Source organism: Microtus pennsylvanicus, chromosome 5, assembly GCF_037038515.1.
Source record: "Microtus pennsylvanicus isolate mMicPen1 chromosome 5, mMicPen1.hap1, whole genome shotgun sequence".
In the NCBI taxonomy this organism is placed as follows: domain Eukaryota; kingdom Metazoa; phylum Chordata; class Mammalia; order Rodentia; family Cricetidae; genus Microtus; species Microtus pennsylvanicus.
The window spans coordinates 9,278,442-9,306,013 of record NC_134583.1 but is presented as its reverse complement, the minus strand read 5'-3'; the positions used below and the strand labels follow the sequence as shown (position 1 = coordinate 9,306,013).

The following is a 27,572-nucleotide window of genomic DNA, read 5'->3' as shown; positions in this document are numbered from 1 at the left end:
CCGAAAGGAAATGGAACCCAGGAAACATCCCAGCCACAAAGCAGGTGCAGCGGTGCAGGGGTGCAGGGGGTGCAGGGGTGCACAGGTTGAATGCCAACAACAGCAAAAGGAAATGGCTATCAGGCATAGGCCACTCATGCCTGAGGTCTCTTTAAGCAGTCCTGTGGGTGCTGGGACTTGAACTCAGGTCCTCTGGGAGAGCATCATATGCTCATCTTAACCACTGAGCCATCTCTCCAGCCTCTGGAATTTCCTCTATCGCTTGTATTTGGAGTTAACTAGGCCTTCTTCCAGCCTCCAACAGCACCCAGGTGTGTGCCTGTCTCTTTTCATTGGTCTGAGCTCCTAGAGAAAGTAATCACAGCAGCCACTTCCAGAGCCTGGCTTCCTGCTCAGGGCTTGTAGCAGACAGCATCAGTATGAAACGCCAGAGTGTGCTGTCAGTAAGTGCCCCTGTGTGGACCTAGGAGAACCTGCATGCATGTGAGGACTCATTCAAGTCACACTGCAATAATATCTAGTCTTTTGTTTTCTCCCCTCCCTCCCTCCCATCCACCCCCTCCTCCTCCCCCTCCTCCTCCCCCTCCTCCTCCTCCTCCTCCTTCTTCTTCTCCTCCTCCTCCTCATCTTTCTCCTCCTCCCTCTCTCCCTTCTCTCTTCTCCTCCCCCTCTCTCTCCTTCTCTCCCTCTCTTTGTAAGTTGGGACCGGAACTGGAGCTCTCCACATGTTACCACATATTCTACTATAAAGTAATATTCTCAGCCCTCATTTATTTCTTTAACAATCTGGCACTCAAACTGTCAAGTTAAGACAACCAATAAGAAATTGTTATTACACGTTTGCCCTTCATTTTAACTAGTTTTGTTAGTTTGAGATCATTTCATCATCAAAAGAGGCTCCATAAAGGAGCCTGAAGAATTCTTTGCCTTCTCTTCGGTATGCATTTTGATATGGCAACTTCTCAGCAGATAATAGAGGCTCTCACAGATACTGTTTTTCAATTTCCGTGGTAACTAGGAACATGCACTACTAACAGTGCAGAGAGGCCATTGCCAAAGATGACTGTCTTGGGATGTCAGCTCTGTGCATAGGCTTTGAGTGGGGGGTACAGGGGAAGAGGATGTAATGGCAAGACTGGGGGACTCCTGGATGATAGATACTTCAGTGGCCTAAATGGGAATGTTGTTTTGGTGACTTTTATCTTGGCATGAAGGGGAGGAAAGAGGTTAGGCAAGTTTAGGTCAAGCCCACCTGACCCAAAGGTTAAATCTGCAAAGGGGAAGACACAGTATAAAGGCAGAGATTCAGCCTCTTCATTCTGTTCTCGCCACACAGCAGGCACGGTGACAGGCCCAATGGGAGGACTGGTGCTTTCTGCAAAAACAGCCACAGCTCTGAAAAGTATTGTAGGTAATCATTACCATCCTAACCTCCAAGCTCACGGCCTTGTTAACAAATCTAGTGGGAAATGTAACAGACTGGCAACCGTGTAACCTCCAAAATCTGTGCTCTTCATGAAAACACTACTAAAACCAAGTAAATCTAGGGGGCTGACTTTGGCTGTCCCTTGATTTTAATCCTGTGTGTAGGACCCTTCCCGGGCTTTAAACAGTGTATCAAAATTAAGGTCTCTGCCTAGCAGGCAGATGGGAAATCTGTGTGCCCAAGGCCACACGAACACCAACAATGAGGACAAAACTGAGACCTAGACAGTATAACAATCCTTTGACTTGTTCTAAATTTTGATATTGCATGGTTTTTCAAAAGTCTGCCTCCCAGAATAAAGATGATTCAGTTTCTCCATCCACATCCTATAAACACTCGAGTGCACATGCATACATGGGCATGTGCAAATATGCAAAACCCTGTACCTTTCCCAGAGGCTCCAGGATGTCTCCCACCTGTCCCCTGACCCAGACGATCACAACATGGGGCTGTTGGTGGGCGGGGCCAGGACACAGACATAAGTAGTCAGCAGCTTGCAGGAGGTATGAAGGATACCTAAGGAGGCGAGAGGGGATGCAAGGCCAGAAGGGGACCTGAGGAAGAGGAAATGGCTCTCTACTCTCTCTGGAGCTTGCTAGATCACAGAACCCCAACAAGGGCATGGTAGCTTCTGCGGACTTGTCTTCTGTGCTCTGAGTTCTGTTATTTTTACAGCAATCTCATCCTACTGAAGAAGTGGTTGAGGAGGACAGGAACGGCATGTTCAGAGATTGCTTCCCTAGTCCACGATAGACCCAAGAATGACCTCACTCTTGCTCACCCGTGAGGCCATAGAGGCTGCAGTGTGACCCTTCCTCCTCTTCCACTGCTTCAGAGGAGCTGTGTGCTGTTGGCTTTATGCTGAATGCCCATCTTTCTGTGGTCTGTGTGGGGGTAGGGACTGGAGGAGGTCAAGTGTTTTCTTGAGCGCAGTCAGTCGATGGCCCAGGGGCACTAGTACTCCTTGTAGCTTTTACTCTCTCTCAGACACTGTGATGGCTAATCTTAGATGTCGGCTTGACTACATCTTGACTCAGATAGTACCCAAGCAGCTGGGCACACTTGTGAGGGATTATTCTTCATTGGATCATTTGAGGTTTGGGAGACCCACCCTAAATTTGGGCCACACCTTATAGTGGCACCCATATAAAAGGGCATTGAAGAAGGAAACTTCTGCTTCCTGCCCACCTTCTCTCACTCTTGCTGGCAAGTTCCTCTATCCTACGACTGAGGCATGCCTTTGCTGGTATTAGAACTAACTACTTCAGGATTCCAAAACAGACTGACGACAGGCTGAGACATCTAGTCTCATGGACAGAGCAGCTATCAGATTCTTGGCCTTTTCTTCAGGAGACAGCCTTTGTTGGACTAGCTGAACCACAACTTCTAGGACATTCTTTAAAAAAAAATCCCCTTTTAAATGTATATATTCACTCTATCTGTTCTGTTCCTCTAGAGAAGCTGACTAATACAGATTGCGGTTCCAGGAATGGGGTATTGATGTGACATTTCTGTTGGTGATGTTTTTGTTGTGTTTTGTTCCATTTAGGAGGAAGACTTTGGGACTTTGGGCTAGGAGAGTGACTGAATGCTGTAAACAGAGTTTAAGGGGCCATCCTAACAGGAGCTTGGAGTGTGGTGTACTGAGAGCGATGTGGGTCTCTGGAGGCCCAGCTCAGGAAGCTTCAGAGGGGAACAATGTTAACAACTGGGCTAAGAACCGTTCATGTCTTTTGGCAAAGATTGTGGATGCTTTTTGTCCTTGTCCTAAAAATTTGCCTGAAAATTGAAAGAATGACAGACTAATTTCCCTGGCAGCCTAATCTGACTGGTCCATACAGGTCTCCAAGGAGAAAGAACAGGCTGAGCAAGAAGAAAATTGAAGTGTACAGTGGAGGAGAAAAAGAGCACCAGAAAATTCAATGTTGGAGCCAAAACATGGGCTGAAAAAGCTAAGGAGAGGCCCCGTGGGAAATGGGATACAGGGCGTGGGGAGCAGGGCCCTCAGGACAAGACTCTAGTCAGATAATCCTGTAATTTGGGGGGAAAAAAGGCTTGAGGAATATTTTGTTCCTTAGGAGCAACGAATCAAAGTTTATGCAAATGTAATCCAAAGCGGCGCCAGGCTCCAACCCAAGCACATAGCCAAACATGGCAACTTCAGCCACGTAGTCCTGGCTTTAGTTTCAGGAAGGACAATGAGTAAAGGGGTTGTGGAATCTTCCCCAGCGGTTAAGGATGGCTGCTGAAGCCAGGCATGTGGCAGGGGAATCCTTGCATGGAGGCCCCAAGATGCCACTGTGTGAGGATGTGAAGGTGAAATCTGTGATCTCTTAATGATCTCATGATGTTGGAGATGCCAAAGCTGAGGGATGTCTGCCAGGGAGACAGGAAGTGGGAGCAGCCAAAGAGCGAGTATTTTGCAGTCAGCGAAACTGAAAGAGCAAAGTCATCTAAGCCCTTGACATCAGATATGTGGCTACAAGATTTGAAGTTTGCTCGGCCAGGTTTTGGCCTTGCTTTGGTTCCTCCTCAGGCTCCATTCTTTCCTTTCTGTAGGCCCATATTTCTACATTGTGTGATAGCCACGCTCTCAGGCCATACTTAGTACCTGAGGTGGTCACGTACCCTTCCAGACAGGCTGTCGCTACCCTACCAAAGGGTCAGGATGTTGTTTTGCTTCTTTCTTTGTGATTTGGAGGATGCCTGAGAAAAGGTGCTAAGTCAGCCTACATGACAGCTAGCACACAGAGCAGGAAGACTTGACAGCAGGCACAGGTAGATGTGGACGTGACTAAAAGCCATTCACCTGGTTGCCTAGGAAACAGAATGCTAATGTATTTCCCCCTCAGCTTATGTTTTGGTATAAAGGCTGTTTGAAGAATAAACGGGGAATTTTCAGGATGTGAACTCAGGATTCAGTGAGGGACCACTGAGAATCTCCCTCCCGATGAAGCCATGTGAGTTGTGTCTTTATTCCCGCACCTCCATGCTGGTCCAGAGAAATAATTTATGGTCCTGGCTGCCACCGGACCCCAACACCTTTTGGAATGGTAATGTATATTATGTGCAAAAGTATGTTGGATGTATATGATTTGCTTTTTGATTATACAGGAGGTTCCAATTAAGAAACTGCCTCCGGTCTCAAAAAAGACTATGGATTTGTAAAGTGTGTTGAGACTGTGAAAGACTATGGGACTTTTGAAGTTGGACTAAATGCATTTTCCATTATGCGTTGACCAGGAGCCTATGAGGCCAGGGAATGAAGTGTGGTAGTTTCAATAAAAATGGTCCTCACAGGCTGATATGCTTAGTTGGTGAAACTATTTAGAAAGGATTAGGACTCATGTCCTTGTTGGAGGAGGTATGTCACTGGGGGTGAGTTTTGAGGTTTCAAAAAGGCATGTTTTTCCCAGTGAGCGAGCTCTCTTGTCTTGTATTTGGGGGTCAGGGTATGAGCTCTCAGCTAAAGGCCTCAGTGCCACGCCTGGGTACGTGCCTGTTGCCACACTGCCTCCAGTGTTTGTCACGGACTTTAACCTTCTGCAGTATTAGACCCAAATTAAACATTCCTTTTATAAGTTGCCTTCATCATGGTGTCTTATCATGGCAACAGAAAAAGTGACAAAGAGAGACACTGACATGATTTGAAGCTGAGCTGTACATGAAGTTCTGTCCATTAAGGTGAAGTTTGAGCTATTGTCACCACTAAGGTGTGGTCTTTAGGAAGGTAGTATACAGCAGCTGTATTGGTGGCTCTGGACTCTAGTCTCTTTTCTTGAGCCCCCCAAAATCATCAAAAGCACCACATACACCCCTAGTTCCCTCCAGAACTGACAAATGCTCCCAGGAGAAGCAGAACCTAATACCAGACACCCCCCTTGCTGTGGAATATTATTTGAAGATGTGTTATGTTTGTTTACACTGTGGAATATTTGTTTGATGGTGCAAATATGTATTGCATTCTTTTATGTTTCATTTGTTTAACTCTGTGAAGCTGTGTTACTTTGCTGACCTAAAACACCTGATTGGTCTAATAAAGAGCTGAATGGCCAATAGCAAGGCAGGAGCAAGGCTAGGCAGGGCTGGCAAAGAGAGAGAATAAGCAGAAGAAATTGGTGAAGAAAAGATTGGGGAGCAAGAAAAGGAGAAGGAGGAGGAGGACATCAGGGGTCAGCCACCCAGCCAGCATGAGTAAGAAGTAAACATCAGGGGCCAGTCACTCAGCTACACAGCAAGCCATGAGTAAGAAGGAAAGAAAGGTATATAAAATAGAGAAAGATAAAGGTTAAGAGGCAAAAGATAGACAGGATAATTTAAGAAAAATTGGCTGGAGATAAGCCAAGCTAAGGCTGGGTATTCATAAGAAAGAAAAAGCCTCTGTGTGGTTTATTTGGGAGCTAGATGGCGGGCCTGCCAAAGAAGAAAGAACCAAAAGAGTCAGAGTTAAAAAACCAACAGCACCCCCTCTGTGGTCTCTGTTTCCCTCTAACATTGCCCCCATAATCCTGTGCAACTTTGTTAACTGATGTCTTCACAAAGAAGAGGGCATACTGAGCTATAAGTCAGGGGCAGAGTTCTTGCCTATCATAGAGGAGGCTCTGGGTTTGTTCCCAGCAACGCTTAACTTCCTACTGTTAACTACAGAACCTCTTGATTCTTCCCAATGATAGAGCCGGGTTTATAGCTCAGCGGTGGAGTCTTTGTCCAGCATGTGTAAGAGCACAGGTTTAATTCTGAGTACTACACCTACATACGAAGTCCCAACATTAAAACAAATACTTAGTTCCTAAATAAAGACAACTTAAAGATGACATACGGCCTGGAGTAGAAAGTCAGTGGTTAAGAATATTGCCTGGGAGAGGGAGGAGAGGAGGGAGGGAGACTGGGATTGGTATATAGAATATAAATAAATAAATAAGTAAGTAAGTAAGCTCTAGTTTAAAAAAGAATATTGGCTGCTCTTGGAGAGAGCTGGGTGTTCGCTCCCCAGCACCCACATGGAGACTAACAACCATCTGCAAATCCAGTCCCAGGTCATTTGACTCCCAGCAAAACACACACGCACATAGAAACAAACAAACCTTAAAGTTTAGTGCTGGATGCTGTTGTTGGTCTGTTAGGAGCTTAGCTTCCATGTCCTAAGTGAGGCTGGCTTGTGATTTTGCCTTTTTCGTCCTTGTTTTGACTTCATAAAATAAGCTGATGTTTTTCGATGTCTCTTTTGGTTTCATAAACATTGTTCCTATATCTTCCAGGAGAATGTATAGAAGGATGCTAATTCCTCCTAAACCCTTGGTGCTTTGCTGCTAAAGCCTTCTGAACCTGTTATATTTTGGGGGGAAATTTTAAATCACAGACCCAACCTTGCCTACCTCTTTAGAGCAGCTGTTTGGCTATGGGTGTAAAGATGTTAACTGTGATTGACAGATGCCAAGTTCTTATTTTTTCTCCTTTTTTAAATATTAAAAAATATTGTAAAAATTTTTATTAAAAAAAACCTGAGACCTGGGCCAGCTAAGTTGCCAAGGTTGGCCTCAAAATGCTATCTTTCCGTCTTAGTGTCCTGACTAGCTGGGATTACAGGCATGCACCACTATGTCTGGCCTCATTAAATCAAAATCATTTAAAAGATTTTTCTCTTCAGTATACATTGATTAAAAAGTGCACAAACCACGTGCTCTGTTCAACAACTTCTCACTAAATAAACTCACCAATGTAACTCTCATCCAGCTCAAGAAAAAGACACGACCCCTAGATAAACAGTTTTAGAAATCTGGCCATAGAGTCTTACCCGGTGCACGAGAACCTTCACAGTGTTGTTTTGCGCTGTGATGGGATGGTAGAGAACTCATCCCATACCAGACTGAAAGCTACCAGAGGGCAGGACTCCTGCTGTACGTTAGCTTCTCTGTAGGAAGGTGATTCATCCTTGGGTCAGTCAGGGACCATGATCTCCACTCAGGCACTGTGGTCACACTGTTGCTTTCAGTTCCGCTGCAGATACAGCCTACGAGAGAGGCATAGTCCAGTTTGTAACTTGCCCAGCAAGCACAGAGAACATTCCCTTCAGCTTGGGAGCAGTGTGGGCTGGCGCCCCGGTCTCTGACCTCAGTGATAAAGCATAGGCATTTTATAGATCAGGGGTGAGCAGAAAGCACCCCACATAGAAATCTGAGTCCTGCTTTACCCCTGAGGCAACCCTCACTCCACAGGGAAGCTGCTGGGTTGTCCCTCTACCCCAGATAGAGAGGACTGTGTCTTACTCAGCTGTCTCTGCTCTCCCACAGGCCCGGCCATCCCTGTGGGTGTGGACGTGCAGGTGGAGAGTCTGGACAGCATCTCCGAGGTGGACATGGTAGGCACTGCCCCGGGCTGACCTCATTGGTGAGGGATCACACTTTTGAGATGCTAAGAGCATGGGGGCCTCTGGGGTGCAGGTTGTGACTGTGAAAGCAGAAGGTGACCAGATTGGATCTTGGGGGTAGCTGACCCGGGTACAGTAACATCTAGAGTAGGGTTATTGTTTCTACTGGAAAAATTAGTTGGGACTGAAGCCCACATCTGCCTTTTGAAAGTCTACTGCAAGTAATAAAATGCAAGGGGCCCAAGGAATCCCACTTGGAGGAGTGCTGGAGATGGCTTTCTGATTGAAATCCTTCAAGGATCTGATTTTCCATTCTTGTGTGAGCACAGCTCCCAGCCTTCCATGGCATTCCCTCCCCACCCTCAATGTTCATCCTGTCTTTTGACTCTCTTGAGGAGGTTCCCTCACCTTGAAGGGGAGCTTGCCCCTCCACGCCTTCAGTCCTCTTTATGTTCATTCTGTTAGTTTGCAAACTTTTTCCTCTGTCCTCCGTAGTAAATGTGCAGCTGTCTCGGAATTTATTGCTCCAGTTTTCCAGTGAGAACGTATTTTTAATAGTTCTGGTGACTGCACCTAGGAGCTTGCATGAGTTAAAGAAGTGCTCTACACAGGACTACATCCCCAGCCCGCATCTAGCAGGCATTTATTGAGCGCTTACCATGTGCCTTGCTAGACATTCAATTCAATGGCGTGGTAATTCAGTGTGTGAAGAACACAGTTCTGCCTTCGAGGATCTCACAGTCCAGTGCCAGAAATCTTCATAAGAGGGACACCTGACTGTCCAGGTTTCTGTCGCTGACCACTCATCTGAAACCTGTTGAAGCAGTGTTGGAATGCCTGAAGCCGGCTACATCTCCCCAGCTGCCTCTGGGAAAACACTTCTGCAGTCTTTGCGGTGACTTGACAGCTCTCAGTTTATAACCCTTGGCTCTTTCAGGCTCTTTGTCACATAGTCTGTGCTGATCTAAATCATGTGATAGGGAACTTCCCACACCTTCAAGGGTTCCTAGAAGTCTAATCTTTCCTTTGTTCAGGGCATTGGTTTGAGACTTTGGAGGGAGGTTGCTGGGGAGGTGGCCTTGAAAGACTCTTCTGAAAAGGCTCTTCTGACCCACCCCTTTCACATCCCCTTCCTCTCTTTGGCCCCCTCCCCTTCTCCTTTTCCTTTCTCATTCTTACTCTTAATGAAGTTCCTGTCCAGGTTTCTAAGGGAAGCCTCTCCTTCCCTTTAAGGTCCGTCACGTTTATTATACTGTTCCTAATGCTCTTCCTCCAACCCTGAGTCTTAGTCATGGCCTTGAGGCCCTTTTCTTCTAAGAAAATTCACTGATGGGAATTGTGACACCTTTCTTTCCCAACTGACTGCTGGTGCTCATCTTTTATTCTAGTAAGAAGCCCCGTGCATGGGGACCTCATGAAAAAGACCAGGGTTTCACTGCACCCTGCTGGGCTGTGGCCAGGCTGTGGCACCATAGCTGTGTTTTCAGATACAAAAATGAGTCACTCTCTTCCCAATGGCCACAGTGCCATCGTGTTGACCATCATATTGGCCATTGTGCTCAGGGCCACAGAGTCATCACTCTGAATCTGGAAGCAGGATCTGGTGTGTTCTGCAGTAGAGGGTGATGGGTATTCTACAGTAGAGGATGGTGGGTATTCTGCAGTAGAGGATGATGGGTATTCTGCAGTAGAGGATGATGGGTATTCTGCAGTAGAGGGTGATGGGTATTCTGCAGTAGAGGGTGATGGGTATTCTGCAGTAGAGGATGATGGGTATTCTGCAGTAGAGGGTGATGGGTATTCTGCAGTAGAGGGTGATGGGTATTCTACAGTAGAGGATGGTGGGTATTCTGCAGTAGAGGATGATGGGTATTCTGCAGTAGAGGGTGATGGGTATTCTGCAGTAGAGGGTGATGGGTATTCTACAGTAGAGGATGATGGGTATTCTGCAGTAGAGGGTGATGGGTATTCTACAGTAGAGGGTGATGGGTATTCTACAGTAGAGGATGGTGGGTATTCTGCAGTAGAGGATGATGGGTATTCTGCAGTAGAGGATGATGGGTATTCTGCAGTAGAGGATGATGGGTATTCTGCAGTAGAGGGTGATGGGTATTCTGCAGTAGAGGATGTTGGGTATTCTGTAGTGGAGGATGATGGGTATTCTGCAGTAGAGGATATTGGATATTCTGCAGTAGAGGATGATGGGTATTCTACAGTAGAGGATGATGGGTATTCTGCAGTAGAGGATGATGGGTATTCTGCAGTAGAGGATGATGGGTATTCTGCAGTAGAGGATGATGGGTATTCTGCAGTAGAGGATGATGGGTATTCTGCAGTAGAGGATGATGGGTATTCTGCAGTAGAGGGTGATGGGTATTCTGCAGTAGAGGATGATGGGTATTCTGCAGTAGAGGGTGATGGGTATTCTGCAGTAGAGGATGATGGGTATTCTGCAGTAGAGGATGATGGGTATTCTGCAGTAGAGGATGATGGGTATTCTGCAGTAGAGGGTGATGGGTATTCTGCAGTAGAGGATGTTGGGTATTCTGTAGTGGAGGATGATGGGTATTCTGCAGTAGAGGATATTGGATATTCTGTAGTAGAGGATGATGGGTATTCTATAGTAGAGGATAATGGGTCAGTTGCAGGGAGGGATGCTCTCTAGGCGGTTCTATTTAAAGAGCTTCTGGCTTCTTCCCTGGTTCCCAGGACTTCACAATGACACTGTACCTGAGGCATTACTGGAAGGACGAGAGGCTGGCCTTCTCCAGCACCAGCAACAAGAGCATGACCTTTGACGGCAGGCTTGTGAAGAAGATCTGGGTTCCCGATGTCTTCTTTGTTCACTCCAAAAGGTCCTTCATTCATGATACCACCACTGACAACATCATGCTGAGAGTGTTCCCCGACGGCCACGTGCTCTACAGCATGAGGTAACCGTCCGGTAACCGTCCTGGGGCCATTATTCCCGTCCAGTCCAGGGTGTCTCGTCGGCTCCTTTAGCCCTGGTGAGTGTCTCTGTAGGAGGGCCTGTGGGCTGGCACAAGCCTTTTGATGCCACTCAGTCTGATTCCACCCCTGCAGATGGCAACTTCCTCTTTGCTGGGGCCTCACACTTGAGCTAAAAGACTAGTTTGGCCAGACTTGACGGGAACAATGACCTTTTATCCCTTAGACTCTAGTTGATTGCCAATAATAATTTAAAATGATCAACAGTAGCTGCTGTTTATTAAGTGCTATTGCAGACTGGCTTTGGTGAGAGCTTGGTGGTTCAAGGGTCCTTATTCCTGGCCTGCTCATATGAGTCTGAAGGCGTAAGTCACAAACAATGCCACACCAATTTGGGATTATGATTAATAGGGTGATATTTATTTAAAGGGGAAAAACTTACAGATCACTGTCCCAGGCAACAGCCCTCTACGCGACCAGGAGTCTAGTCGCCAGCGGAGCAGGAAGTGAAGAGAGAGAGGAGAGGGAAGTGGCCGCTTTTTTAAAGGGAGAGAGACCACGCCCCAAGGGGCTGGTATCTCAGCGGCAATAGGCTGGAGGAGTGGGAGGACCTCCCGCAACATGAGTCTCCAAAATTAATGCTAGTACCAGATGGGCTCTTATCTTGGGTGGACGATGGTGCTGGCCTCGCTTTCCAGGCATCTCTGAGGGAGGCTGTCCTGCTGGCTGAGGTGGTATAAGAGAAGGGTGCAAGCATGGGCAATTAGCAGCCAGCACCCCCATTCCAGCAGCTGGGGGACAGCAAGCCCAATAAAGGACCCCCACCAGGGTCCCAGAAGACAAAGGCTCTAGTTACGTTTCCATGGCTTAGATGCCTGATGCCTGGTGGTGACCCAGCAAGGGCGGTGTTCCGGGTCTTCCTCAGTGTGGGCAGAGCCTGGGCTGATGGTCCACCCTCAAGCGAGCTCATGTCTCTGTGTCGTGCAGAATTACGGTCACCGCCATGTGCAACATGGACTTCAGTCACTTCCCCCTGGACTCCCAGACCTGCTCTTTGGAGCTAGAGAGCTGTAAGTGTCTACTGAGTTCTTGCCTTTGCCTTCCCCTCTCCCGTCTCGTGCCCCTGGAGGGCTGTGTGCTGGAGGACTGCCCCCTGCGGTAGCAGCTGTTCACCCTGGCACAGAGTGTCCACAAGAGGGTAAAGGTGTCGACTTCACTTGTCTTCCTCTCCCCTAGATGCGTACACAGATGAAGATCTGATGCTGTACTGGAAGAATGGGGACGAGTCCCTGAAAACGGATGACAAGATCTCCTTGTCCCAGTTTCTGATTCAGAAATTTCACACAACTTCCAGACTGGCCTTCTACAGCAGTACTGGTAGCTAATTTCCGTCATAGCAAGACTCAAATGTGGAAGAAACACATTTGAGTCCTCCAGCCTTAACCCTTCCCACGCCCAGCAAATAGAATTTTGATTTGACTATTCAAATAAAACAGTCCCAAATAGCACTTATTTTATATTTTATATATTATATATATTATTATTAATTATTTTGGTTTTTCAACACAGAGTTTCATGGTGTAGCCCTTCCTGTCCTGGAGCTCACTCTGTAGACCAGGCTGGTCTGGAACTCACAGAGATCCGCCTGACTCTACCTCCTGAGCACAGGGATTAAAGGCATGTGCCACCATTGCCTGGCCTTCAAATATCACTTTTTTAAGAGCAGGAAAGACCCTGCTGGGGCTGGTGGTGTGAGTCACGGGTAGCACATGGACTGAGCATGTGCTAGGCCCTGGGTTCAGCTGCCAGCAGGAAAAATCAAAGTGTAGTTAAGATACGATAAGAAATACTTTTCCCTGCACGGCTGTGATGCAGAGCAAATAAGGCCACAGAAGAGCCTGCCAAACACAGCCCACTCTTACGCAGTCAAACTCTTTATACAGCTATTGATCGGGGGTTCTCGGAGTGCACAGTGAGTTGGTACTATAGCATCAGGTTTATCCCCAAGTAAAGGACCCCAGGAGGAGGATGGAGTGTCGGAAGTAGAAGCGATGCCAGACTTCCGAGTTTTGTGAACAGCCTGCTTCTGTGCTGGTGTGACTGAGGGAGTGCCAGCCAGGCCCAGGGTGAGAGCCCGTCTCTTCCGGCTCCTGACCCAGCAACTCTGGCCTCAAAACATAGAACCACTCTACCTTCTTAAACTCCGAGCAGAGACACAGCCGTAGTTTGCAAGTGATAAACTACAAAGTAAATCTGTGCTTCCTTCTACGCTTTCCCCAAATTGCTGAGGAAAGTTAGGTCAGACTTCATAAGAGTGTGTACTAGGTGGTTATTGCAGCAAGGGCTCGCATGTTAGGAGAGAAGGCATTGTATCACGCCTACGGAACTTCCTTTCTGTGGTTGGTGAGCAGTGCCGGGGAATAAGGGTTCCGGGAAATAAGGGTTCCAGGGAATATGGGTTCCGGGGATGCTCTGGCGGGAACCTCACTCCTTCTTCCTGTGTCCCCCCAGGCTGGTATAACCGACTCTATATCAACTTCACTTTACACCGCCACATCTTCTTCTTCTTGCTCCAAACCTATTTCCCCGCCACCTTGATGGTCATGCTGTCCTGGGTGTCCTTCTGGATCGACCACAGAGCTGTGCCTGCCAGAGTCTCACTGGGTAAAAGTACTTGATAAGGCGTGGGAGGATGCTTTTGGTCTTTCTTTCAGCTGATCGCTAGGTAGCGGAGAATTAAACTCCTGGGCTGGGCATGGTGGCTCAGTCACCTAATCCCAGCACTCAGGCTGGAGCTGGAAGACTATAAGTTTGAAGCCAACTTGGACTACTTAGAGAGACCTTTAGAAAAAAAAGTAAAGTAAATCTTTAGAATTCTTACCTGTGAGCTTGTGAGTTGAAGGGGAACTTTCCTGCCTTTGCCTCCTCTATCTATACTGTGAAAACCTGGGGAACTATCATTGTACCCCTCAGTCTGCATCAATTCAAAGGTGGAGCCAATCTGGAAACCCCAACCTTTTCATGCCAGTATGAGAACGAAGTACTAAAATGTCAATGAACGAGTCGGCAAATGCCAACAATTATTTTGTAAACCCTAGCGCCTTGCTGGCTTGGACAGTCCAAGACTGGAGGCAGGCGGTTCCTGGGGTGAGGGCTGTGTTCTGGCTTCTGCCAGACCCTGAATTCCAGAGGGAAAATTTACAATCCAGCCTTGCAATTCAGATAAAATCAGGGTGGACCCTGACAAATGGGAGAACTTATTAGGCAAACCACAGTGGAGAAGAACGGGACAGAGCTTAATAAATGTGGCTTAGACAAGGGGAATTAACTAACTGTGCTTGTCCCTTCAGAGGTGTCCTTGAGTCAGTGTTGAATTCCACACCACAAGTGGTCACTCATGAGACATGACCTTGTCAGACACATCACAGAAACCCAGACTCCCCAGGTGACTGAAAGCAGGCAGCTATTTCTTGAGTTCTGGAAGGGGGTGAGTCAGGGAAGGCCTGATTGTTTAGGAAGCAAGGCCTCACTCCTCTACCGGGTGGAAATATGTCCAGGAAACTTCTCAGCTGATTTAAAGAGACAGAGAAAGTGAAATCGTGTCTGTGGGATGTGGGCACACCTCTGGGGGGGGGCAGCAACTGAACTAAGATGATTTTACAGGCATCATGACAGTGCTGACCATGTCCACCATCATCACGGGCGTGAATGCCTCCATGCCCCGAGTGTCCTACATCCGGGCCGTGGACATCTACCTCTGGGTCAGCTTCGTGTTCGTGTTCCTCTCAGTGCTGGAGTACGCGGCTGTCAATTACCTGACCACAGTGCAGGAGCGGAAGGAACAGAAGTTTCGAGAGAAGGTGAGGAGACTTCAATCCTTTTCTCTTGTAAGCTGGGCTGGAGTTTGGATGAGAATTAGTTCCTTGGTTGGGTGGGGACAGTTAGGAGGGGCCAATGCCTGTGGAAAGAGGGGCATTAATGCCAAAGTGTGAACAGTTCTCTTCTTGCCCTGCTGGGACGGAAATTGTGGTAGGCGAGAAGCTCTTTAAGGGTGGTGTGTGGTACCATTTGCATTCCTCGACCTTGACAGCAAGTGTCGGCAGCAGGCGTGCAGGAGCCGCAGCAGGCAGCAGGCGTGCAGGAGCCGCAGCAGGCAGCAGGCGTGCAGGAGCCGCAGCAGGCAGCAGGCGTGCAGGAGCCGCAGCAGGCAGCAGGCGTGCAGGAGCCGCAGCAGGCACCAGGCACCGCCACCTAGTGCTCCAACCCTAAGATCCAAAACTGTTTCTTTTTCATGCAGTATAGCTTAATCATGGATTCCCCTTACCCATTTCCTCCCGGCCCCTCCCCCACCTCTCAGCCAACTCAACTTTATATTCCCCCCCCCCCCCCATTCTCTCTTTCTTTTTAAAAAACAAAGCCAGGCAGTGGTGGCACACACCTTTAATTCCAGCACTTGGAAGGCAAAAGCAGGGAGATCTCTGAATTCAAGGTCAGCCTGGTCTATAAAGTAAGTTCCAGGACTCCCAGGGCTACCCATAGAAACCCTGTCTCAGACAAACAAACAACAAAAACCCGTTCAAAAAAACAAGAAACACCCTCTCAAAATCCCCCACAAAATCTGACACCATAATATACAAACAAAATACCAATAAGACAAAAGGAAAAAATGCCCAAACAAAGCAAAATAAAACAAGCAGTCTACAAAAATACAACTGTGTTTTATGTTGCTGCTGATCATAAGCGATAGGCTAATAGATTTCTGAGACTCTGATGGTGGAAACTAATTTTTCCTTGCCAGTGGATATCAATTACAGATAGCTTTTTGGTTAGGCATGTGAACCCCTGTCCACTTCCCCCTTTCAGTGCGGGGACCCCAATCTGGCCTGAACTTTGCGCAAGCCTTGTGCATCCTGTCACAGTCTCTGTGAGTCCTTTTCCGACTGGAAGACATGGGTTCCTGAGAGTCCTCCATTGCCTGTGGTTTTTACAATCTGCTGTCCTCTCTTCCACGTAGATCCCTGAGCCCTGGGGGAAAGTTTGATGAAGGCATCCCATTTAGGACTGAGTGCTCCAAATTCTCTCAGTTTGTACACTGTGCTGTTGAGGGTCTCTATGGTAATTACCATTACTGCGAGAAAAAGCTTCTCTAATGATGGCTGAGTGAGACCCTGATCTGTGGATATAGAAGAATGCCCTCAGGACTCATTTTATTGCTATGTTCTTTAGCATTTGGTTTTTACCTAGGCCGATGGCCTATCGAGTTTCAGGTTCTTGGTCACTTTAGCAATATGCGCATGGAGTGAGCCTTAAATCCATACAATCAGAATGTCGGTAGATACTTCTGTAACTATTGTACCACTATAGTGCCAGTATATCTTGCAGACAGGTCTCTCTTGTAGGTCACAGGGTTTACGGTTGGGTTGAAGACTATCTTTCTCCTCTGGTAGCATGTATAATACCTTCTAGTACCATGAATGCTAGTCAGTAGGGGTGCAACTTCTAGTTAGGCGTCAACCAGACTCTTCCATGTTCAATGAGATATGTAAGTGTTGTCCTCAGCAATAGGACCTTACCTTCTGGTTGTGGAGAGTGACCGTAGCCTGTGATGTTTGGGGTTTCTAGGAGGCTCTTTGGCCAATGAGCCAATGACCCAACAATATGTAAACCATTCCTGGTACTGTTTTTTTTTAAATTTTTGTACCATAATATGTCTAGTTGGACATTGTCGCCCTCATTATTTGGTGTCTTTGTTTATATTTCTTTTATATATATATTATTTTAGGAAACTTCTACAGTAGTAGTTCCCATATGATTTTCAAATAATTAGTGCTAGTTATCTCTCCCTACATTCCTTCCTTTTTCCTATCAGCCTTCCTATTTAATCTTATTCCAATTTCTTCTTTGTCTCTCCATAAAAATGTATTCTATTTCCCCTTCCTTGTGAGACCCTCTCCTCCTCACTAGTCCCTTACCAAGGCCCCAACCTCTGTGGTTATCCAGATTGTGGCATGTATATTGAAGGCTTTAAAGCTAACATGTACATATAAGAGAAAACATACAATATTTGTCTTTTGGGGTCTGGGTTACCTTCCTCAGGAAGAATTATTATTATTATTATTATTATTGAATTTTCGAGACAGGGTTTCTCCGTAGCTTTTTGGTTCCTGTCCTGGAACTAGCTCTTGTAGACCAGGCTAGTCTCGAACTCACAGAGATCCACCTGCTTCTGCCTCCTGAGTGCTGGGATTAAAGGCGTGCGCCACCACCGCCTGGCAGGAAGAATTATTTTTTAACTCCACCCATTTCCTTACAAATTTTGTAACTTCATTTTTCTTAACAGCTGAATAATAGTCCATTGTGAAATGTACCTCGACTTTCATTATCTGTTTATTAGTTGAACATCTAGACTGTTTCCAGTTTCTGGCTGTTATGAATAGAGCAGCAATGAGCATGACTGATCAAGTGTCTCTGTAGTAAGATGGAGAGTATTTTGGGTATGTGTCCAAGAGTTGTATGGCTGGATATTGATGTAGATATATTCTCCACTTCCTGATGAACCACCACACAGATTTTTGTAGTGGTTGTATAGGCTCACACTCCCACCATCAGTAGGTAACCTGTTCACCAACTCCTCACATCCTCACCAGCGTGGATTGCCATTTTATTTATTTGTTTATTTATTTTCTTTTTATTTTTTTGTATGCTGGTGTTTTGCATGAATGTATGTCTGTGTGAGGGCGCTGGATCCCCTGCTACTGGAAGCACAGACAGCTGTGAGTTGCCGTACGGGTGCTGGGCATCAAACCCGGGTCCTCTTGAAGAGCAGCCAGGGCTCTCAACCACCGAGCCATCCCTCCGGCTCCTGCCATTTGCTTAACTGATCTTAGCCAATCTGATTGAGGTAAGGTGAAATCTCAAAGAACTTTTAATTTGCATTTCGCTTATGACTAAGGATATTGAACATTTAAGTGTTTCTCAGCCATCTGTGCTTCACCTTTTGAGAACTTTCTGCTTAGTTCTCTACCTCACTTTTTAAATTGGGTTGTTTTCTTGATGTTCAGGGCTTTCTAGTTTTTTTTCAGATATGTTTTAGATATTAATCTTTTATCAGATATATAACTGATAAAGATCATTTCCCAATCTGTAGCCTGAGACATTTTCCAAACGATGGTGTCCTCTGTCATACAGAAGCTTTTCAGTTTCCTGAGGTCCTGTTTATTGTTGTTCCTAGTGCCTGTGCCGTTGGTGCCCTGTTCAGAGAGTCCTTTCCCAGGCCAGTGAGTTCAGGTCTGTTCCCCGTTTTTCATCAGATCCAGAATATCAGGTCTTATGCTGAGATCCAGCTGGACTTGATAGGTATGGCTCATTTGCATTCCTCTACATGCGTCCATGCTGTTTGACCAGCTCCATTCTTGCTGACGATGCTGTCTTTTCTCCAGTGTGTACTTTTGACTTCCTTACTAAAGATTAGGTATCCACAAGTATACGAATATGTGGTGTGTGTGTGTGTGTGTGTGTGTGTGTGTGTGTGTGTGTGTGTGTGTGACTATAGCCCTATGGTGATGAGCTCTGGGATGGTGGTATCACCAGCAGTTCTTTTATTATTCAGGGTTGTCTTAGCTGTCCTGTTTTGTTAGTCATTTGTTTCCATATGAGGCTGAAAATTGTTTTTTCGATACCTGTGAAGAACCATGTTGGAATTTTGATGGGGTTTGTGTGGCATCTGTAGATCTGTAGATTGCTTTTTGTAGAATGGCCATCTTCACTATATTAATCCTACCAATCCCTGAGCAAGGGAGAGCCTTCCACCTCCTGGTATCTTCTTCAATATCTTGCAGCTTTAATTAAACAAGTCTTTCACTTGCCTGATTAGTGTTATCTCAGTCTATCTATCTATCTATCTATCTATCTATCTATCTATCTATCTATCTATCTATCACCTATCTATCTATTTATCTTTCATCTATTCTGAAAGGTACTATTTCCCTGATTTCTTTCTCCATCGATCATTTGTATATAGGAAGGCCATTGATTTTTGTGTATCACCTCTGCGTCCTGCTCCTTTGCTGAGAATATTTATCAGCTGTATACATTTCCAGATGGGGTCTTTTATGTCTAAAATCATTTCATCTGCAAATAAGAATACTTAAGCAATGAGTTACACCCCCAGGCTTCCCGAAGCTCCTTTCTGACTGATGCTCTGCAAACATTAGCCAAGTGTGAATTAAGGCTCAGTCTTTACTCTTGGGTTCCCTAGACGTGCTGTCCTTCCAACACTGTATTCTATCACATTGGGCTGTAACCGTGCAATGCAAACAAGACATTTCCTACAGGAATGCTGTATTAACCACAGTACAAAGCCCTGAGCTCAGTCCCCTGGCGACACCACACACACACACCCTGACTTACTGTCCCAGAGAAGTACCCAGTGAGAACTTACTTCACACATTCAGGGAAAACTCTTTTAACAGCAACAGTGTGTGTCCAGTTTGGGCTAGTGCCCAAAGGAAGCCACCTCTATATAGAAATTATCTGGGGCTTATCTAGGTTTTGAGTCATTTTATATGTGATGTCATCTGCTCTGTTAAGTCCCAGGCCCAAGTTAAGGTTAGAACAATTAACCGTGTTTCACAGAGACAGAAATTCCAAGGTTTGGTTGTTTGGACAGGGTTTTCTCTGTGTAGCTTTGGAACCTGCCCTGGTACTCACTCTGTAGCCCAGGCTGGCCTCAAATAAAACTCACAGCTATCCACCTGCCTCTGCCTCCTGAGTGCTGGGATTAAAGGTGTGCACCACCACCACCTTACCTCAGTTCAGAAGTTTCATCCACTATTGTCATGGTAGCACGCAGGCAGACATGGTGCTGGAAAAGGAGCTGAGAGTCCTGTATCTTGATCCATAGGCAGTAGAAGCAACTGTGTGCCATACTAGGTGTAGCTTGAGCCTACAAGACCTCAAAGCCCACCCCCACAGTGATACACCTCCTCCAACAAGGACGCACCTACTCCAACAAAGCCATACTTCCTAATGGTACCACTCCCTGTGGGCACCATTTTCTTTCAAACCATCATAGTGTCTGTCTTAATGAGCTTCCCTGAAGGATGGAATGTTTCAGTTGTGAGGAAACTGCTACATAACAGCAGAACCACTTGGAAGATTTAAGCCAGTTTAGAGACAGTGTGCAAAGCAGCCAGTGTAAAGAATTGCTGGACTCGGTGCTCTCTGAGGTCCTCAGAACTTCACCTGTCTGGACGCCAGAGTGGCAATGGGTTGTCACTCTGTAACCAGGCCGCTTTCTCTCCCCATCTTCAGGACGCCAGAGTGGCAATGGGTCGTCACTTTGTAACCAGGCCACTTCCTCTCCTCAAGCTCTAACTGAGCCTTTTGCTTGCTGCCCATAGTTTCCATGCGCCTGTGGAATGCCTCACTCAAGAACCATGACGCTGGATGGAAGTTACAGTGAGTCTGAGGCTAACAGCCTGGCTGGCTACCCAAGAAGCCACATTCTGCCAGAAGAAGAAAGACAAGACAAAATCGTGGTCCATTTGGCCCTTAACAGTGAACTGGCAACCTCCAGAAAGAAAGGCCTTCTCAAAGGTCAAGTGGGGCTCTACATCTTCCAGAACACTCACGCCATTGACAAATACTCCAGGTTGATATTTCCAGCCTTCTATATATTTTTCAACCTAATTTATTGGTCAGTGTTTGCCTAGGGATTCCAAGGCTGTGTCTAGGACAGGGCGTGGCCAACTCTTGGTGGACACATGGACCTAATGACCACACTTCCTGCACCAGGCCAAGCAGCTGCCCCTGGCTTGGAGGAGCCCAGGGACCTCCAGCTGCCCTCACCCCGAATCTGTGGATCTTTTCCTCGTTCATGCTGTGTTCCACATCACACACTCCCCCGTCTCAACAGCACTGTCCTTTGTTCTATGTGAACTTGTTCCCAAGAACTTCCCCCACGCCTACTTAATAAAAGACTCAAAGGCCTCCCGAATGTTCTGAGATGCTCGGTAAGTGAAGAAAGAAAATGAAGGACAAACTATAAGGGGCATTCTGGGTAAGAAACTGGGTGCAAAAGTCTGTGAACTCATTCAGTTGGATTAAGTGCCTACATTGGAGGGAAAAGTTCTCAGAACGGAGACGGGAAGTGATTTGGCTTAAACAAAACTGGCAACCAGCATGATTTTATAAATGCTAGAGGAAATTATTCATTTCCCTCTTCATTCAGTCATTCGTTAACACGGAGTCCCCACCCTGTGCCCAGTCGTCTTTTCCTTTGCTGAGCCTCTCTAAGCAATACCCATTCTACATACATAGTGTACGTCTGTGTCCTCTTTCCCCCCCTGCCTCACTCATTCACAGACCCATTCTGCTTCCTGCTGGTTTTACTCTAGGTCTGTCTAGAAAAGCATTTCCAGGCTCTTGTGAGATTCTCATGAAGCCAGCTCAGTGCTGCCCCCTCGAGGCATCCTTGTGGAATGTACCGAGGGCTGAGACTATACCAGGACTTGAGTATTGGAGAAAGCACAGTGTGATTGAGAGAGGGGGACCGGGTCTGCAGTGGAAATCTAGTCAGATACCCCCACTTCCTGTTTCGAGTTCCTCCCCTTCTTCCTCAGCAAGATAGTGTCCTTGATCATCATCATCATTATCATTATCCCCGCGTCCACATCCAGCTACCACCCTAGAGATCCCACCTACTCCAAGAAGGGTCCACACCCTAGAGTGACTTACCCCTCACTTCTAGGAGTGGCTGTTTCTTCTACTGCCACTGAGTGAACATTAAGACGGTAGTCTGGCTCGTTTAGCTGACACTAAATTGTGGGAGCAGATGACCAGAAAATTTAAGGTAATCTCTGCCAGAATTTTGGGTGGTACAAAGGATATGATTTTGATAAGAGGCTTTTTAAGTTAAGGCATTTGGGGTCAGAAGGTTCTCTTTGAGGAGCAGAGGGAATCTCCCCCTCCAGATTCTTGCTTACTAACGGACGTCGCCTTACCCTCTTTCTTACTGTCCCCACCAGCTTCCTGTAAAGGGCTGGGTAGCTAGCTAGTCAAGAGCAGAAACGCGATCCTCAAAGTGGGGCAAAATCTTGCTTCAAATTAAGTATGCTCCAGATTGCAGAGTCTGCTGCAGGGCAGGGTTTAGTCCTGAAGACAAGGCACACAGGAATATCAGAACCTCCCTGGATTCCAAGCCAGGGAGGGGCCTGATGCAGCTGTGTGATCTTCTCGCTCCGGCTCGCTCAGCGTGACTGGGCTCTCACATCTTGGTTCCTTCTCCGGGATCACTCCCCACCGCCTGTCCTCTATTTCCTTACATAGATACCTTGTGTCTACTGGTTCCAGTCACTCCTTTCAACGGTCCCTTGCCTATGCTAAAGACTCACCATCTCTAGCTACCAGCCTTGACCCCAGCTGTAGCTTCTAGCCCACCAGTTCAGAGGCTGTGGGATAGAGCAGTATCAGCCAGACTGGTCTAGGTTCCACTGTGGCATACATTGCCTTAGGTGGCTGCAAGCTCAGTAAGCTTCTGAGGCTACCCTGAGATTTAAGAACTCTCGAGAAGGACTCACGGAATTCAGACGGAACTCAGATGAACCATTATCTTCATGGTTACAATGTATTACCATATTGTAGAGCTAGAACCAGCAAAGGAAGAGGTGTCCAGGAAAGGGTCTGGGAGAGCAAGTGCAGAACTCTAAAATGTTCTCTCCTCTTGGATCTATATCAATTGTGCTTGTTTTCCCCAGCAATGATGCGTATCCAGGGAAAGTCAACCTGCTCATCAAAGTGTACACACGTTTTAGGGAAGCTTGGTGTAGCTGATGGTCCACATGACCCATCTTAGTCTGCAGCCTTGCTGGAAGTTGAACAGATCCCCGGGGCACAAGGTATCTGATGGTGTTTCTCGAGACTGCAAAGTTCAGGAACACGGAGCTCAGTTAATCCTGTTTCCTAGCTGTCTCCTGCAGTAGCTGCTTTTGTGTTGTAACAGAAGTAACTGAAAAGAAGAACAGTTTGTTTCATTGCTCTTGTCTGGTGTCAAGGGGAAGAGTTCATACCGGCAGGAATGGCTGAGGCTACTCAAATTGGTGGATCTTGTGCTCAGAGCAGAAACCTCGGGCAGAGCCATGTGCAGATAAAACCTTTGAAGCCAACCTTTCCAACCGTTGTGACCATATGCTAGCCAAGTCACATGTCCTAGAGATTCCACAGTCTCCTAAAACAGTGCTACCAGCTAGGACAGAGAATTCAGACATGTGAGCCTCTGGGAGACATCTATATTCAGACTGTAGCACCTGAGCCCTGCCGGAGCTGGACTCTGACAATAGGGACTTGGCTCTTGGTTGTGGTGGTAATTCATTCACACACTCTCTGATATGGTAGCCGTGGGCTGTTGGGAGCTGTGAACCCCCACCTCCCCAGATCCTGAATTTCTGGTAAACTACTTGTAATGCTTGCAGCTGCTCTGAGCACGAGACCCTCAGGAGTTCCTGATGGCAGGGGTTTCTGGTGCATTTGGCTGGGGCGTGGCTATCAGTTAAGGATCTCTATAGACGTGGCTCTGGTACACAATAAAGGAGGCAATCTGGCATCAAGGATGACCCGTGTCTCTGTCTGTGAGTCTTTGTGTGCTTCAATCTCCAGCCCCTTGCCCAGTTCATGAACTGTATGGTAGCGCATAGAGCGCAGGCAGGCACGGTGTGCTACAGCACATCTAAATTTAATTAATTAAAGTTAAATAAAGTTGAAACTTGGTTCTCAGTGGCACTAACTTTACTTCAGGCTTTCTGTTCTGTAGCCCCAAATCCCTGTGGTTTCTTGCGGGACAACACAGGTCTGTAGAACATTTCATAAAGGTAGAAAGTTTCTTAGAGCTGTGGTTCTTCACCTTCCTAATGCTGCGACCCTTTAATACAGTTCCTCATGCTGTGGTGACTCCAACCATAAAATTATTTTAGTTGCTACTTTGTAACTGTAATGTTGCTATTGTTATGAATCATAATGTAAATGTTTTGGAGATAGAGGTTTGCCAAAGGGGTCGTGACCCACAGGTTGAGAACCACTGCCTTGGATGAAAGGATCAGCCTGTGTAGACAGACGGGAGGAGGAGGGAAAGCTTGGAGAGCTGGTTCCCAGGCTGCAGGAAGGACAGGTGCTAGGACTCATGGTAGGTCTCCACCATAGTGGTGCCAATGAGGACTCCCTGGCTGGCCCTCCATAGATCTGCCTGGTCAAGACCACCGGATTAGATGCATTGTTTGGGCTGAAAGTCATTGACTCCACCTCGCTCTGCTTCTGACTACATTGTCTTCATAAACTGCGGCTCGTAACGAAGCTGCCCATTCACAGAGCAGATAAAAAAAACTTTTGACTAGTAACGGAGACGAAGCCTACAGCGAACATTCAGAATTCAAAGTGATTCCGTTGTGTGGGATCATGACACCGCAACACCATTGTGTTTCACAGACGCCTTGCGATCTAATAGTCTGACTCTGCCCGAGAAAACTGGAGGAGGCCAAACTGGAAACAGTGGTGGGAGAAGAAGACGGCGCTGAGGAAATACTGAGAAGACAGAAGAATGAGCGTTTGTTACGGGGCATTTGAATGGTGCTTTATTTCAAGGAATCTAAGATATAATTAGATATGATATACACTTCGAATTTATGTACCCCAAGAAAGAAAATAATGCTGCCAATTGTATGTGGCATGATTAATATTAAATTGTGAAAAAAAATCCATATTAGAATAATAAAAGAAAAAGATGTCATTAAAAAATGGATGGTTGGGTACATTTCACAGGTACCAGAGAGTCCTGCACCATCTTCAGGAGTTCATGTTGGAAATGGGATTGGGGGAGGGTAAGCCAGTAGGAAACACCGCAGTCACTGAGGAGTGTGAGCTACAGAGAGTGGGCTGAGAGGAGGGACTGGTCACAGGACTGGGGAAGTACTGCTTTCAGGTTTTGGGGGGTTGGGCAGTGCTGGAATCTGGGATTGAACCAGGTGGCAATTTTTCAGCAATGGATAGGCATGCTTTTATGGCAGCGTGGGGCTTAACACTGCAAAGGGAAAGAGCAGGGGTGTTCAGGGGACAATAAGTACATGCCTATATGATATGCAAAAGAGACTGGATCCGAAAGGTAAGTTTGGACCAAGAAGGATTTTGAGTAGGGAAAAAATATTGTGGGTAACTTATTTGCCAATAGAATATAACTTTGTATTTTAATCCTGGTTAGGTGCTGGTGGCATAAACGGTGCAAATAAAACACCAAAGGGCCATAGAGTGAAAGCCGGCAAGCCTGGGAACTCACAGGGTTGAGGTGGGACACACTATGTCCCTTCACCCCCGGGTCACCTCAGGACCTGTCTCTATTCTCACCCTCTTCAAATGGGTTCTCTTTACCTGCGGGTGTGGGCAGAAGAGAGGGAGGTGGTCATGAAAGTCTGTGACCACAGCCTTCTAGTTCCACGGTGCTGGGGGAAGGAGCTCTCTACTTAGACTAAACCCAGGGAAGGAATTTGACATGTCTGATCTGGGCCATGTCTGTAGAAGAATGCTCATGGCTCATTCTAGTTTATGTGTATGAGTTAGAACCCTTCAAAACTACCTTTATTTGGATCACCCTTTCCATAAACATCTGTAGAAGGAAGAGCATGAATTTTAAAAGTGAGGGAACCGTTGAAGGGGAAAAGATTATAACAACAGAAAGTTCATGCTGAGTTCAGCTGTGTGTAAACTGTTCTCATGGAGGACGGGGAGTATGACAAGAAAATGGGGGTGTCAGATCTAAAGCCTAGTGCTGGTCTCCGGTTGGGAGGCAGATAAAGAGTTAGGACTACGGACTACCGGGCAGTGGTGGCACACCCTGCACCCCTTTAATCCCAGCACTTGAGAGACAGAGGCAGGGGATCTCTGTGAGTTCATATGCTAGCTTGGTCTACAAAGTAAGTTTGGGGACAGCGAGAGCAGTTATACAGAGAAACCCTGTCTTCAAAAAAAATCAAAACAAAAAAACATAAACAAACCCAACAACAACAAAAGGATTACTAGACTGTGTGAGGGCTGTGAAACGGGAAGCTGAGTCTGTGTGTGAAGGAGCAGGGCCCAGTACAGGAGCGTCAGCCAACAGAAGGTTGCCGTCACACCTGGTACGGGAACTGTGAAGGGAGCAGACAGGCTGGCGCTATCACATTGAAAAAGGTGCTGGCGGTAACCAGAAACACCAAGAAGAGTAACAGCTGCTCAGTGGGCAAGGCATTGACCCTCCTCTTGACCACACAGTAGAAATGCCCAGAGGATGATGCTACTTATGGGAAGGCTGTTTTTGATTTTTGTTTTTGTTTGTTTTTCCGAGACAGGGTTTCTCTGTAGCTTTGGGGCCTGTCCTGGACCTAGCTCTTGTAGATCAGGCTGGTCCCGAACTCACAGAGATCCTCCTGCCTCTGCCTCCCAAGTGCTGTGATTAAAGGCATGCGCCACCACCGACCTGGCTCTGTTTTTGATTCTTACTCTTGGACAATAATTTAAAAAAAAATAACATAGTGGCATACTTGTTCTGAATGCAAGTTGTCTTCTCAATGGTGCTTCCCCTAAACTGTAAAAAAAAAACAACAATATAAATAAATATAATATTGGGATTTATTGGAGGCCTTGAGTACCAGTCGCAATACCCTCTCAGAGCTCAGAATTGAATGTTTATGGCAGGCGAGGATCTGAGGGTAAAAGCATTAACTTAAGAACATTACCTCTACATGTTCTTTATTTTTTGTGCAAGGGGAAAAAGTGAACAGAAAAGGTGAGGAGAAGAAAGGAAAGAAAAAGGAAAAGAAAAAAGGAGAATAAGGGGAAGAAGTAGAAGAAGAAGTAGCAAGGAGAAGAAGATCTGCACGAGGTTTCTATTTTTACAGACATAGTTGGAAAATTCCATATTCAAGGACAATGATTATATATATATATATATATATATATATATATATATATATATATATATATATATGTCACAAAGAGGGCAGGTAGAACCTGACAAAACAGTACTCCAGAACAGGTGACCTGACCCAGGAAAGAGCCAGCATTCTAGGGGAAATACCTGACATTCCAAACCATTAGATAAAGTTACTAAACATCCCCGAATCCTGGATTCACTCATTCTCCTCAACCAATCTTCCTTGTGATAACCAGCTTCGGGAACACTCAGATTTGTTACAAAGGTGGGGCACGCTGCCTTCCTGCTCAGTGCCTGTCTTCTATAGAAATTTCTATGTGATCTCTTAGCGGTAATTTTTTGGAATTGACTCTATGTAAATTTGACTGCTAGAACAAAGAGTCAATGCCATTGCTCTGAGGCCTCGGGACGTGTGTATGTGTGTGTGTGTGTGTATTGGGGGGGGGGGGGACTGGAGCAAGGTCATTCTGCTGCCCTTACAGAAGTCACACTGTTGAGGTATTCTGGGAATGAATCCCATTTTAAAGGAATTATGAAGAATCATGGCCTCACAAGGTTTTCACAGTGACTTTTCCAAAAGACAAGTGCTCCATAGTTGTACTCTTGTGGGTCTGCCTTTACGAATCTGTCGACTGTTCATTACTGTATAGTCTTGTGGGCTCCAGCAGGGATGGAAGGCAGTGGTATAGGAACAGTGCTTATGACTGGGTCACCAGGTCCCCGCCTCAGACCTTGGAAGTACGTGTGCTAGCCTCTATCCCCCACACGTTGGGTGGACACCATCTCAACTTTTGCCCCTTTAACCACTTAGTTTTCTA

The 27,572-nt window shown here is 46.5% G+C and overlaps 1 protein-coding gene across 1 annotated transcript in view; it reads left to right on the top strand.

Moving 5' to 3' along the window:
* The window catches only part of Gabrr2 (gamma-aminobutyric acid type A receptor subunit rho2), a 37,105-nt gene extending 13,696 nt beyond the window's left edge, over nucleotides 1-23,409 (top strand). The window contains exons 3-9 of the mRNA XM_075974628.1: nucleotides 7,777-7,844; nucleotides 10,563-10,786; nucleotides 11,790-11,872; nucleotides 12,039-12,179; nucleotides 13,314-13,466; nucleotides 14,466-14,662; nucleotides 20,204-23,409. Coding sequence (XP_075830743.1) covers nucleotides 7,777-7,844; nucleotides 10,563-10,786; nucleotides 11,790-11,872; nucleotides 12,039-12,179; nucleotides 13,314-13,466; nucleotides 14,466-14,662; nucleotides 20,204-20,515 — 1,178 coding nt within the window. The 3' untranslated portion in view covers nucleotides 20,516-23,409. The remainder of the gene's footprint in view (nucleotides 1-7,776; nucleotides 7,845-10,562; nucleotides 10,787-11,789; nucleotides 11,873-12,038; nucleotides 12,180-13,313; nucleotides 13,467-14,465; nucleotides 14,663-20,203) is intronic.
* The last annotated feature ends 4,163 nt before the right edge of the window (nucleotides 23,410-27,572 follow it).